At 31.2% G+C, this 14,964-nt stretch overlaps 1 protein-coding gene across 1 annotated transcript in view; it reads left to right on the top strand.

Annotated features, from left to right (window-relative positions):
• Window positions 1-208: 208 nt before the first annotated feature.
• The window catches only part of LOC128241310 (centrosomal protein of 128 kDa-like), a 38,408-nt gene continuing 23,652 nt past the window's right edge, over window positions 209-14,964 (top strand). Inside the window, exons 1-10 of the mRNA XM_052958244.1 lie at window positions 209-745; window positions 1,286-1,357; window positions 1,869-1,931; window positions 3,431-3,493; window positions 3,679-3,741; window positions 5,278-5,340; window positions 10,063-10,125; window positions 10,312-10,374; window positions 11,367-11,429; window positions 11,899-11,961. Of these exons, the coding sequence (XP_052814204.1) occupies window positions 209-745; window positions 1,286-1,357; window positions 1,869-1,931; window positions 3,431-3,493; window positions 3,679-3,741; window positions 5,278-5,340; window positions 10,063-10,125; window positions 10,312-10,374; window positions 11,367-11,429; window positions 11,899-11,961 (1,113 nt within the window). The remainder of the gene's footprint in view (window positions 746-1,285; window positions 1,358-1,868; window positions 1,932-3,430; window positions 3,494-3,678; window positions 3,742-5,277; window positions 5,341-10,062; window positions 10,126-10,311; window positions 10,375-11,366; window positions 11,430-11,898; window positions 11,962-14,964) is intronic.

The following is a 14,964-nucleotide window of genomic DNA, read 5'->3' as shown; positions in this document are numbered from 1 at the left end:
CGACGGAAACATTCCAAAGACGACACGATTTGACATAACAGAAGATAGATGTAAGCAGCATCCGACAGAAAAAGCTATATATCTTTGTAAAAATCATGATACAATGGTTTGTTGCAGATGTTTTCATTCGGAACATCTTCCTTGTGTAACAGAATGCGTTAACTTACTGAATGAAGCAGTTACTATTGACTGTGACAAAGTCAACACGATGACTTCAGCATTGATTGAGGTAAAAGATGAAATCCTTTTTATAAAGAATGAACCTGAGCACAGTAAGGAACGTAACAAGACCAATACTGATATATGTGTTCAAGAGTGTATGGAATTAGGAAAGAAAATCAAACAACATGTAGATGAACTAACAAGTGGAATAATAGACGAAATAAAAAAGTCATACGACGAAAACGTCAGGACGTATTCACGAATAAACGAGACATGTAATGAGATTACTACGTGGTGTGACGATGAAGAAAGGAAGATAGATGAGTATGTTAACAATAATTTGGCTGGGTACCTGTACCTAATGAGCAGACATTTTGAGAACGAGATTTCGGGCGTTAAATATCTCCTGAAGGAAAACAAACACAAATATACGTTTAAATGGTTTGACTTGAAACAAAATAAAGTTATAATAAAATGTGTGTTTGATGACTTGGAAGAATTATGTGAGCTACACGAACAAGTTACTGAGAGCGAAGACGGAAGTGGCATCGATGCAGCTGCATCCTCTGCTGATATTCACAAGGTTTGTTAAGGTTTCATTACTTCATTTACTTAACTTTTTGTTAGTGTTCAATGGAAAATTAATTCGTCCTCGTGCGTTTTTTTTTCAAGCATAACATAAGATCTCCTCTTTATTATTTAGCACAATATATTTTGAGCACATTGCACAGATAAAAAATGTTTTTATTTATTGATAACCTGCCTATCACATAAAATAATATTAATAGCATGTTTATCGAAAGATAAAAATATTTATCAGTTAAATGAAAATTAGATTTTACTGTATCAATCAGTGAATATGTTTCATTTTGTTAATGTTTCAAGCTTTTTCGCCCAACTTCATCCCCTCATAGAAAGTCAGTTCGTACATGGTTGGGACACTTTTCCAAGACACCATTTCCGAAATATTGGATCGCAGACATACACTTAAGCGCTCTGTTATTATTATAACTGTAGGTTAACATCACTTTTAGGCATTTGCATACAGACAAATTGATTATATTAGTGAGGAACAAGTCATATTCTCCTATGCAATGTTCTGAGATTTCATATTTGACTTCAGACTCGGAAGGAGCTCATTGCAATGTTGAATGGGACCGAACAAAACGTGGATCAATCGGGAAAATCAGAAAAGGTATGTACACCTTCATAAAATCCAGGTAAAGCACGCTAACTTAGCTTATGTTATTCTGCTACTTGAACTCTGCTTTATTTCAAATGTTATTGGAAGAAAAGTACATTGTAGTGTTTGAATGGTCTCTTGGCTCCATAAATATCATATTTCTCGCTTAGAAAATATCAAATCAAATAATATGGTTCAATAAACAATCAAAATATAAAAATACAAGAAGTACGAGAAATTTGATTACTTGGCTAGAAATATAATTGCTTGCCTTTTGTTATATTGACCGGCATTACTAGCATCACATTCCAAAATCACAAACCTGGGTGTTTATTTTTCATATATCGATTTATACTGCCACTAGCATACGCTGGTTGAACGACAAATTGATGTATACCGCAAAACGTTCAGAAAGTTTATATCGAAATACAAAACGCATGCATAGCTTCTCTCGTCAATAAATTGGACTTAATTCAGTTGCACAGGTCCTATGTAAGTTCATAAATTGTCCCTTCGCTTTCAGACAAAAACGAGGTTAGAGAAAGAGCTAAAGCAAGCAAAAGAGGTCATAGAAAAAGCTGAAAAGGTAAGAGAAAAGGCATACACAACGAGGTAATATCAGAAAAAAAAGTATAAGAATTTGAACAAAGGTAATGGATATCAAGTATTTAAATATTTTAAATTCAATGCTAAATATCTATTCTCAATGATACTTATGTGTAGTAAAAGGTTGATTTATGTTAAGTTACAAATAATAACGAATCATTATAGCACATGTTATGATATCATTTATATAGATACATAATGAATAAGTAAAATCAAATCCGACAGAGGTACTACACTATATAAACCGAGTTGTTTTTCGCTATTTTTGGAAGAATGAGTAAGATCAACTTTAGTCTTGATGTTATGGGTCTCGAATTAATTGTTTGAAGTACCACAGTACTCGTCATTTATATAGACTATATTTGATACAAAATTATCAATCCGTACATGTTTTCATCAAATAAGACCTAGATTCTTCAATAAAAGTCAGGGCAGGTCAACGAAAAAGTTGATGTGTAGTGAACAATTAATAGTCAATATTATGTATTATAACATAGTTTATGTATATCGTCCAACTCGATCAGATATGATTTTCACCAGTGTATAGGTGCCTCGATTATCATAATCGAGGCTTTTGGTGATCCATTGCAATTGAACCTTATTTATCCGGGCACATGTTTCTTCTTTAATCTATGTTGTGGAACATTTATGTCTTTATCATTGTAACATACAATTTGTTTGGGGTCTAAAGGAATCTCTTTGGCTCTATACCTCTATCAACGATGAGGGAAATGTCTTAACTTCGTGCTCTAAATTCCTTATTAACTGTGCGGTCTAGCCACAACGCAGTTAGTAAGCGCCTGTAGACCTTAAAAAAGCACTTTCACCTTCTCCGTTGTATTATGTATAGTATACATGTAACTTTTGATGGACGCATTTCCATTTGCCATCATAATTGTAGAATATGATAGTTTTGTAATACCATGGAGCCAAATGGTAATGCATTGTGACCCCATACGATTTGATGTAAAACTAGTAGGCCAATAATTACAGAAATTACAGAACAGAAGTTAATAATTTTGTTTTGTTGTTCTTTTTTAAATGTTTTCGAAAGTAAATTGACCAAATTTTAAATTCTCAAGACCAAAAGTGAAGGTTGCGTGGAGATGTATTTTTGCAAGTTAAATATAAATTGTGACTGATCGTATTGTGCGTATATTGCTGGCCCTGATATGGCAATTTATCTAAACTGTATATCAGATTCTGAATATTTGATTTCACATCTTCTTTGTATATCCTATAAAGCATTTTAGATGATACAAAACTAATATTGTATCACCAGGTATCCAAAATGAAAATATTAATATCCTTATACATTTAATACGTTAATAGTTCGTTATGTCTTGTTACTGCTAAACAAGCCCGGGTATTTAACTCAATCCAGGCTATTCCGATTTGTAAGTTTTATACACATGTATAGAATTGTACGAAAACGTTACTAATGCAGATATAATGTAACAATATAATTATATTATTTAGACAAAGATGGAACTACGTGACGAGATAAAACAGGTGAAACAAAACCTAGATAATTCAGAAAAGGTGAGACATTTAGATAAATTTGTATTGATAAAATATAAAAACCAATTGGGAAAATTAATCTTGCAAAAACAAATGTCATGCTTGTTAACATTTATAAGTATACAGACAATATGACATTTTTTATAATCAAACCATCATAGCTTTTGGTCTTTTTCCTCAAACTTCATAACTTATTACGCTTTCAGGTAAGAAAGCAGATCGAAAAAGAGTTACATCAAGCGAAAGAGTGCTGTATGTGTTTTGAAAAGGTGAGTTCAATGAATTCCACGCATTCAAGATCCAAACGAAAATTTGACCTTTAATTCTAAAATTATACTGTCTATGTAAAAGCTATACATGATTTCACAGAGTTAACATGGTCGCGGTTCAACTTTAAAATACCTAAATCATTTTTTAATATATTGTTAACATATATTTTATTATATAATATTTAACCTTAATTATATTAAATTCAAGTCAATTATTAGTACTTGAATTAATTTTGTTTTGTTTGACATTGCCGGTTCATTAAATCAAGCTTTTTATTAAACGGCACATGTAAAACGTGCTCGTTATTATCCTCGTTTATGTGTTTGAGCCACTTGATTTTCTTTTTTTTGGATAAAATATGTAAACGTTTTCTTTTTTTTAATTTAACACCCTTACTATGTTTTCACAGTTTTAAAAACAATTGACAATGGCTTCACGATTTTATATCTTTAATGTGGGTGCATATTTATTCATGACCTTTAAATTACCGATCGTGCGACAATGAACATTGGTTTCTGCTCTAATTGACATATTGTCCCATTGTAGTGTCTTGAACTGCGTGACTTAGATGATACGTAGAGCGTGATCGGCGAATGGTGATTTCGTGTACGATTTAGGATCGCAGTTTCGTTTATTTATTTTTTATCACACCAATGAATATCTACGATTTTAAGAACGCACGAAATGTTCGTTTTTCGAAAAACCACGAACTATCATGCTCACGAAAATAAGTGATTTAACAGAATGTAAAATAACCAACACATTAATCGATCATTTATTATGTGAAATTAATGATATATCATGATATGTATCTTACAAATCTTTAAGGAATAATTCAGCAAAATCAAAATCATATTGATCAAAATATATGTATATTTTAACATTCACAGCTATGTGTATACATTTGTAGAATAATCAAATATAAATTCAGCTTTTAAAACACATACTGTCATTGCTGTCTATTGCATCATAGTAGCAGACAAAAGGAAAATGACACTTTTACGGAGAACACAGTTCCAATAACATTGATTGAAAATGCTTATTAAATAGGATATTCTTAAAGTCAGAGAACATATCAGGAGCCAAAAGTTCGAGCCTTAATGTTTCGATATCAAAGTGCAAAAAGCCTATCTACATAATAGGATGTGGTGGTTTGTACGATAGTTGTTGACATTTCGAACCAAACACAGTGACAATGAGAAAAACAAATTATAAATATATTTATCGCAAATCCCTTCGCAAGCAGAGTTCACCAATGACGACCGTAAAAGGAGCATATATAGTTGACGGTACTTGTATTGTCAACGTATTACAATATATGATATGATAATTGCTAATTAAACGTTTAAGCTAAACCAACTCAAATGCATTTGCTAGATTAACAAGTCGTTGATGTTCGCTCATGTTGCTGGCTTAAAACATTCGTACCCTTTTACACTAAATTTTGATTCAATTTTACATTGAGTAATGTCAGTCAAATGTTTCAGAGCCATTGTCTGTCCTATGCAATGGTTCTATTTTCCCTTTCGTTTCAGACCAACACGGGGTTAGAAAAAAAGTTACAGCAAGCGAAAGATGCCATAGAAAAAGCTGACAAGGTAGGAGAAATTGTATACATTACCATGTAACATGAGAATAAACGTATATGTATTTAAATATAGGTGATTGTAATCTAACATTTGAAATATTTTCAATTCATTTTAAAATATCTAATCTCAACGATACCTTTGTTTATTTACATGCTCATGTGTATTCAGTTACTAATTATATATCATTTTGATAATAACATTAACAAGGGTAATCACTTCACAAGTTATAATAATACTCCAATCGAGTAATAATAAATACATTCTTAAAGAGAGGAGGAAGAGAGATATGTAAAGAGTGTTCTGAGGCCAGGATCTCAGATTCCCGGGGGGAGGGGGTACAGTTTTCGAGAATTTTGACATACATGTGTATAAATATATATGGTAGGAATTGTGTTTGCATTGATAACTGTAACTTAAATATTTGTGTCAGCCTGTGCATATCTCAAATATTTAATGACATTTGTTTGGTTTATTTGGTAAACATGATATATAACTATTAAATATAAATGGCAACAATTTTAGATAAAAACATTGTAAATCAGATTAACATTATAAAATATAATTAATTGTTAATATGCAATATATACTTAAGGATGCATATTTTTTTATTCTTGAATCTATTTTTGGTATTTTTTTCATATATCAAAACTATTTTTCATGCCTGTGGGTTTGAAATAGTTTGTCACTCTCAGAAGAATAAAACAACTTGTGTTCAAATTGATTTGCTAGACTGAGACTGGGCTGTAAATATTGGTCGTACCAATTGAATCTGAGAACGATATGTACAGGTAATCGGATTACTGACCAATAGAGTGAATTAAAGAGACTGTACTCCATATGCTGAAATAGAGAAAAAAAAATGTCTAAAACTGAAATTATCTTGGTATCGATGTGTACAATGCATTGAAACTTACTAACTGAAGTTCCACATAGTTTTAAATACAATTTATTTATTTTTCGCAGTATTTTCGTATTTTTTCATAAAAACCTAATAAAATTCATTCCTTATGGGTGATTGGCTAGTCGATGTTATCACGTGATATTACCAAATAAGGTGTTTAGCTTAATTATATCAACCGTTCAGAGTAAGCCTTTATAGCTCAGTGGATACAACGCTGGACTGCAATTTTGGCGACATCGGTTCGAACCCGGTCTTCGACACATTTTTTTTCAATTTTGGTATTCTTTTTTACAATTATGATATCATCGAGTAAAACATTTTATTAAATAATTGTCCTGAGATTCGTAACAAAAAAAAAACTGTTTTTGGTGCCAATCTGGCGTACTGCAGTCCCTTTAAGTCAATGACGTATGACCCTAAGATTAAGATTGACTTAAAGCTGCACTCTCACAGATTGAACGTGTTTACAACTGCTTTATTTTTTTATGCGAAAATGCATGAAAAATAGTGATATAAGACAGCTAAAGAAATATCAGACCACATACTTTCATATTTAAGTTCAAAAATTAATATTGTATGCCATTAAACATTAATTTTCGAATGGAAATCTGATAATCTGCAATCTGATGTTTTGTCAGCAGTCATCTATAACCAATTTGCAATAATGAAAGTAGAAATTTGCTCATTTAAGACAAAAATTAGAACAGTTGTGAAAACTGTTAATCTGTGAGTGTTCAGCTTATTTGCATATTGCATATTTTGAATACATGTACCACCACTTGACTATAATTTTCATATTTTTTCATTTGTTTCTTCATTTTTAAAATAATCATCAATTTTGATCTTGGAATTCTGTTTATATATATATATATATATATAACAGTATTATACTTATATCAAAGTAAATTCGTACTGACAAATTTTAAATGGACATTAACAAACGGTTAAATGTTTTATTATGCATTCTGATTTTTATAAGTAGAGTATCGCCATGTAACGTGGAAATAAAACGTAAATTGCATTTAAATTTGCTGACATAATGCTCTCCATGAACTTCTGATATGTGGTTTTAAAATGTGTGCTCATTCTTAATTCCTTTATTCAGCTAGAGGATAGAATTCATTAAACTACTGTATTCAATACACTATGCACCTCTTCAAATTGTTTGAAAGGAATTATTTCACAAAGTCTGATATAAAAGGGACTAGACTCAAGATTCTACATTGCAAGAAAAAGTGAAAATTGACAAAATTTAACATCAAACTTTTATGGTTCGACAGTGTACAGTGCACTGAATCTTATTTAATTATGTTATCATATTATATACAAAGTCGAAATTTACTCGCTTTGTCTACCATGTAAATCCAAGTAAATTTAAAAATAGTGTTTATGTATTTATCTGTACTAATCATGTGACTTTTGCATGCTTAAAGGAGATATTGTAATCCTATAAACTGGGAAACCATTAAGTGCTTTTTTTAAAGAAAACTTAGCTGAGAAAGATAGTGATGAAATCTTTTAAACACGTTAAATGATGTATTATCAGTCTCGTAAAAGTTAATATTGATTCGGAGCGGCTTGTTTTGAGGTAATACTGAATATCTCATTTTTGGATCATTTGGTGTCTAAGTCCCTTTAATGTGTGTCTGGGTGGTAATCAGCCACCGGGGCTGAGTAGGGTACAATGCTTGTACATTGTCTATCATGGGTTGAATCCCCATATTGGGTGCTCTTATCCATAAAGTTGTATCAACCCTTTAACAGTCGGTATAAAACATTGTGTACACAGGGTATAGATTACAAAAAATATAATAATATTATTATTAAATTGGTTGTGTGTGGGGGGGGGGGGGATAGTACTTCACCATTGAATTGGATTTCGGTAACATTTGGTTATGCCAAAAAAAATGTACTCATTAATGGTAGTTTACCTAGACAATAAAATCATTCTAGATAATTGTTAAAGCTGCACTCTCACAGATTGTACTTTTTGACAACTGTTTTTTTTGTCATGGAAAGTGAAAATGCATTCAAACCACTCATATAAAACTGCTGACAAAAAATAGTCACAGATTTTTTTGCTTTTTAAGTTCAAAAATGTATATTTATGCATCTTTCTTAAACCGTAAGTAACGCTTTAAAGAGATAAAAAAATAATCTCGAACTAAAATTTAAAAATCTGCGATCTTATATTTTGTCAGCAGTATTTGATCACTGGTTTTCAGATATTTACGCAAGAATCATTCGAAGACAAAAAATCTGTTAAAACGGCAAAACTTTGAGAGTTCAGCTTTAAAAGTTTTAGTTGGGGTGAGGTGATAGTTATCCATTATTTAAACGAAAATATATGTCACTTAGTAGTTTTTACATGAAATTTGAAAGCCTTTAATAAATATTATCATCTAGACAATAAATAAACAGGAAGATCACTGATGGTGACAGGGCCATAACATTACTAGATTTTAAGACGTCTGAATATCTACGATGCCGACGGTTACATACAACTTATCATTAAAATCTGAAGTTAAAACAAAATTAATATTAAAAACACATATTAACCTTATATCATTTACTCAATATAAATATGTTCAACAACTTTACATTTAAACAACATCCAACCGCTGGAAGTTGAATTTTAAACTGCATTTATCGTGCTATTTTTCGTTAAATGGCATACTTTTTTTCCCCGTTAATTTGCATTAAATTTATGGAATTCTCAAATGAGAGAAATGACTCTAAATTGCTTCATCAAAGAAGCTATTTACTTAAAAGTAATGTATATAATCTCAAAAACATAAGGCTTGAATTGATTTCGTTTTTTTTTTTTTTTTGCTAAAATCTGGGAATTTTATCCCGCAGGAGAAAAACCCCGTACTGAAAAGCTGTTTTTTTTTTTGTTTCGCGTTATTTCACTTCCGGTGTCGAAGCATAATGCTTCTTTTGGTATAAGATGTTGTTTTGAGTTAAAATAACTTAAATCTTGTATTATTGGAGTGTAAAAAAAACCTGTTTTTCTGCAAAAACCCCGCTGGGGACAGAAGTTGGCGGATCAATTAGACTAACTTCCAAAAACATTTCGCAAACAAAAAACACCAACATCATACCTTAATGAACCCTTCTAACTTAATTACGGGCCAGTATTCGATTACAGCGTTATTCAAAGGTACTCTAGGATTTGCAACACAAATTGGAGGTCGTTTGTAGTATACATGTAACTTTCGATGGACGCATTTCCAATTGCCATCATAATTGTAGAACATGATAGTTTTGTAACATCATAGAGCCAAATGGTAGTTCCTTGTGACCCCAAACCATTTGATGTAAAACCAGTATGTTAAAAATAACAGAAATTACGGAACAGAAGTTAATGCTTTTGTTTTGTTGTTTTTTAACTGTTTTCGGAAGTAAATTGACCAAATTTTAAATTATGAAGACCAAAAGTGAAGGTTTGCGTAGAGATGTACTTTTGTAATTTGAATATACATTGTGACTAATCGTATTGTGCGTATATTTTGCCCCGATATGGCAATTTATCCAAACTGTATATCAGATTCTGAATATTTGATTTCACATCTTCTTTGTATACCCATTAAAACATTTTAGATGATACAAAACTAATATTGTATCACCAGGTATCCAAAATGAAAATATTAAAACCCTTGTTCATTTAATGCCTTAGTAGTTCGTTATGTATTGTTACATGCTAAACAAGCCCAAGTATTTAACTCAATCCAGGCTATTCAGATTTGACAGTTTTATACACATGTACAGAATAGTACGAAAACGTTACTCATGCAGATATAATGTAACAATATCATTATATTATTTAGACAAAGATGGAACTACATGACGAGATGAAACAGGTGAAACAACACCTAGATAATTCAGAAAAGGTGAGACATTTAGATAAATTTGTATTGATAAAATCTACAAACCAACTGGAATAAACCAATCTTGCTAAACGCAAATGTCATGCTTGTTAACACTTATTAGTATACGGACAATATGACTTTTTATTCAAACCATCATAGTTGTTTATCTTTTTCCTCAAACTTCATAATTTACGATTACGCTTTCAGGTAAGAAAGCAGATCGAAAAAGAGTTACATCAAGCAAAAGAGTGCAGTATGTGTTATGAAAAGGTAAGATCAATATATTCCACGAATTCTAGATCCAAACGAACATTTGACCTTTAATTCTAAAATCATACTGTCTATGTAAAAGGCTATACATTTATTCACAGAGTATACATGGTCGCGGTACAACTTTTAAGTACCTAAATCATTGTTTAATTTTTTGTTAACATGGATTATATTAAATAATATTTTAACCTAATTATAATAAATTCAAGTCAATTATATAACTTGATTTTTTTTAATGTTTGACAATGCCGGTTCATTAAAACAAGCTTATTACCAAACTGCTGTAAGGCACATGTAAAACGTGCTGGTAATTAACCTCGTTTGTGTGTTTGATCCACTTGATTTCTTACTTTGATAAAATATTTAATGGATTTTTAATTAAGCACCCTTACTTGGTTTTCACAGTTTCAAAAGAAATTGACGTTCAATGGCTTCACTATTTTTTTTATCTTTTATTAGGGTGCATCTTTATTTATGGCCTTTAAATTACCGAGCGAGCGACATATTGTCTAATTGTAGTGTCATGAACTGCGTGACGTAGATGATACATAGAGCGCGATGGTGATTTCGCATTCGATTTAGGATCGCAGTATCGTTTATTTATTTTTTTCCAAACCAATGAAAATTAACGATTTTAAGAACGCACGAAATTGTTGTTTTTCGAAAAACCTAGACATTTCTAGCCCACAAAATAAATGATTTCACAGAATCTAAAATCGGTTTATTTACCTAAATGCGAAATCAAGTATATCTTTAGTTTGATTTAGACTGTATTAAACAGTCGCACAAGTTACGTCATGTTTGTTGGCAGACTGGGCAATTCGTTAAAAGACTCATTCGTTGTAGACAGATAAAAGACATATTTGCAGCATTTGTTTAATACGCACCAATTCGTACTCTTTTAGATTCATTTTTCATTTCATGATGTCAGTCAAATGTTTCAGAGCCTTTGTCGGCCCTATGCAATGGCTCTATTTGCCTCTTTGTTTTAGACCAACACGGGATTAGAGAAAAAGTTACAGCAAGCAAAAGATGTCATAGAAAAAGCTGACAAGGTAGGGGAAATTGTATACATTACTATGAAACATGAGAATAAACGTTTATGAGATTGAATATAGGTGATTGTTATCTAACATTTGAAATATTTTCAATTCATATTTAAGTATCATATCTCAATGATTATAATGTTTATTCACATGCTCATTTGTATGAAGTTACTAATTATAACTCATGCTGATAATAAAATTAACAAACGTTATCATTTCAATAAAATAAGTAATGATTTCACAATTGATGATAAAATCCCATCGCGTAATAATTAAAACATTCTAAAAGGTTTTCGAAGTTAGAATTTCATATATGACACTAAAACAATTTGTAATTTCGCTATTTATGATAAAGAAAGAAAGACAAAAACATTATCGTACCTTTGAAGGTTCTGATTTAGTGTTTGTAGTATCATAGTACCCGTCATTCAATCATAATATACATTGTACACAATTACCAAGTCTTACCCATTTTCAGACAAGGACGAATTTATGTGATGAACTGAAACATGTAAAGCAAGAACTTAAAACCTCAGAAAAGGTGAGAGCAGTCGTAAACATGTTTAAAAATCTTATTTCACATATCGATATGCCCTTGCACATACGGACAATGTTATTAGTGTTAATCAAACAGACTTAACTTTAAGGTAAAAAACATTCTAGATATTAGTGAAGTATTTACTTGAAACATATAAATGTTGACGCCTTATGTTGAAAGTAAGTCGGTTCTATATTTTTCCCATTCCATTTAGAGTATGTTGAGATCCTGAGAGGTAAACAAATGACAGACTGACTCCAGGTTTGCTTTTGTCAAACGTGCAATACAGATATATTTTCGTTTTCCATGGTTCTTGAATAGATAATGTATCAGGCTCGCAAACTTCAAGATGGTCCAAAGTGCTATGTGTCTCAGACCTAACGCCAAACCGCAATACGCTGTAATTGTCAACTTATCACAGAAATGTAACGTCTTTTGATTTGAAATTGTCTTCATAGGATGCAAATCGAAATGTGATTATGTGTCGACGTAACATTTCAGTCATAAGTTGACATTTACATGTTTAGTTTTGTAATTGAAAACCAGTTAAGCGTATTGCGCTTCGGCGTTAGGCGTTAGACACAAATCGGTTTGTAACGTCTTGAAATTCACTAGCCACATGCAGACAATGTATATTCAAAAAACACGAAACACGAAATGCTAATGACTTTATTTCAACGAATTAAACGATGCATGAATACAAATTCTTTCATGCTTTACGATGAAATATGGGGTTTTAACAGTGCAATAACAACAGTGAAAAATTTTCACAGCAAAATAAGGAGTGAAAATATCAACTTTCAGAACTACTTTTAAATTCCTTTGTTGTTACATATACTTGCCTTGATCAAAACAGAACACTGGACTTAGTAAATTATTTCAAAAAATGTTAAAAAAATAAATAAAGAAATGTTTTATAAATTTAAATAAATATATAATTGGAAATTAACAACTTCCCGTTTATTACCGGTTATCCCGTTTATCAAACATTTTACTGATCTTTGAAGCTGAATGTTCGAACATTTGCTTTCATACCAAACAAATTACAGACAAAAACAACTGTTCGAACATAAATAAAATTTCATATCATCGTTCGAATTGTATTTTGAACTGTTATCCGTTGTAGTACGTAAAATGAGCTTCCTGGAGAATGCACACAACAATTTACAGATAGATCCGATATTCTTTACCCAACCCACACCTCAAAATGTGTCAACAAACTAGCGTGGCATTTACTCTTTATCTGGAAAACAAATCTTTTAAAGCGAAACAGACTGGTCTCTGACAGTAAGATGACTGAATATTAACTTACTATAAAAACACGCGTACATGCAGTCTTAAACTAAGAAGAATGGTTAAAATCCAATGAGTATCCACATTTGTTTTGCTAACACATTTGACCTTCCAAATTTTCATTCTTTTAATAGCGGCGTAGTAATTTGGTTATGTATTCATGCCCATCTTAAAATAAAAAGTGTTTTCATTATTTTTGGAACATATGTGCACTATTAATACTTCATTGTTTACTGTTCATAAAGCATTGCAATACAAAACGATCGAATATTAAGCTATAAGAATGAATAGCAGAGAACTATTTCTCAGCAAACCGAAAGTAAAAATGTTGACAGCTATAATTATGCATGAGGGGTGCCCCACAGGTAGCGGCGTAAAGGCCACCCTTTTCAAAAAAAGGGGTAATTCATAAATAAATTTAAAAAGAAAACAAATAAAACTCCGAAAATAAGCATAAAAGAAACAGAAAATTTGTTTATTTCAGTGTAAGATCGTATTTAATTTCACTCGTGATAATAAAAAAACTACATTTTCACTCGTGGCTGCGCCACTCGTAAAAATATGTTTTTCTATGACACTCATGAAATAAAATACGATCTTACACTGAAAAAAACAAATATCCTCTATTTCTTTCATGCTTTACGATGAAATATGGGGTTTTAACAGTGAAATAACAACAGTGAAAATATCAATTTGATATTTTCACTGCAAAATAAGGAGTGAAAATATCAATTTTCAGAACTTCTTTTAAAATCCTTTGTTGTTACATGTACTTGCCTTGGTCAAAACAAGACACTGGACTTCAGTAAATTATGTCAAAAAATGTTTAAAAAAATAAAGAAATATTTTATAAATTTAAATAAATATATAATTGGAAATTAACAACTTACCGTTTATTACCGGTTATCCCGTTTATCAAACATTTTACTGATCTTTGAAGCCGAATGTTCGAACATTTGCTTTCATTCCAAACAAATTACAGACAAAAACAACTGTTCGAACATAGATAAAATTTTATATCATCGTTCAAATGTATTTTGAACTGTTAACCGTTGTAGTACGTAAAATGAGCTTCCTGGAGAATTCACACAACAATTTACAGATAGATCCGATATTTTTTACCCCACCCACATCTACTCTTCCGGAAAACAAACATTTTAAAGGGAAACAGACTGGTCTCTGACAGTAAGATGACTGAATATTAACTTCCTTTAAAAACACGCGTATATCCAGTCTTAAATTAAGAAGAATGGTTAAAATCCAATGAGTATCCACATTTGTTTTGCTAACACATTTGACCTTCCAAATTTTCATTCTGTAAATAGCGGCGTAGTAATTTGGTTAAAATAAAAAGTGTTTTCATTTTTTTTGGAACATTAGTGCACTAATAATACTTCATGTTTACTTTTCATAAAGCTTTGCAATAAAAAACGAGCGAATATTAAGCTATAAGAATGAATAGCAGAGAACTATTTCTCAGCAAACCGAAAGTAGAAAAGTTGACAGCTATAATTATGCATGAGGGGCGCCCGACGGGTAGCGGCGTAAAGCCCACCCTTTTCAAAAAAGGGGGTAATTCATAAATAAATAAAAAACAAATAAAACTCCGAAAATATGCATAAAAGAAACAGAAAATTTGTTTATTTCAGTGTAAGATCGTATTTAATTTCACTCGTGATCATAAAAAAACTACATTTTCACTCGTGGCTTCGC

Source organism: Mya arenaria, chromosome 7, assembly GCF_026914265.1.
Source record: "Mya arenaria isolate MELC-2E11 chromosome 7, ASM2691426v1".
NCBI lineage: Eukaryota > Metazoa > Mollusca > Bivalvia > Myida > Myidae > Mya > Mya arenaria.
The sequence above is the reverse complement of the archived record's forward strand: the minus strand, read 5'-3'. Positions and strand labels throughout refer to the sequence as shown.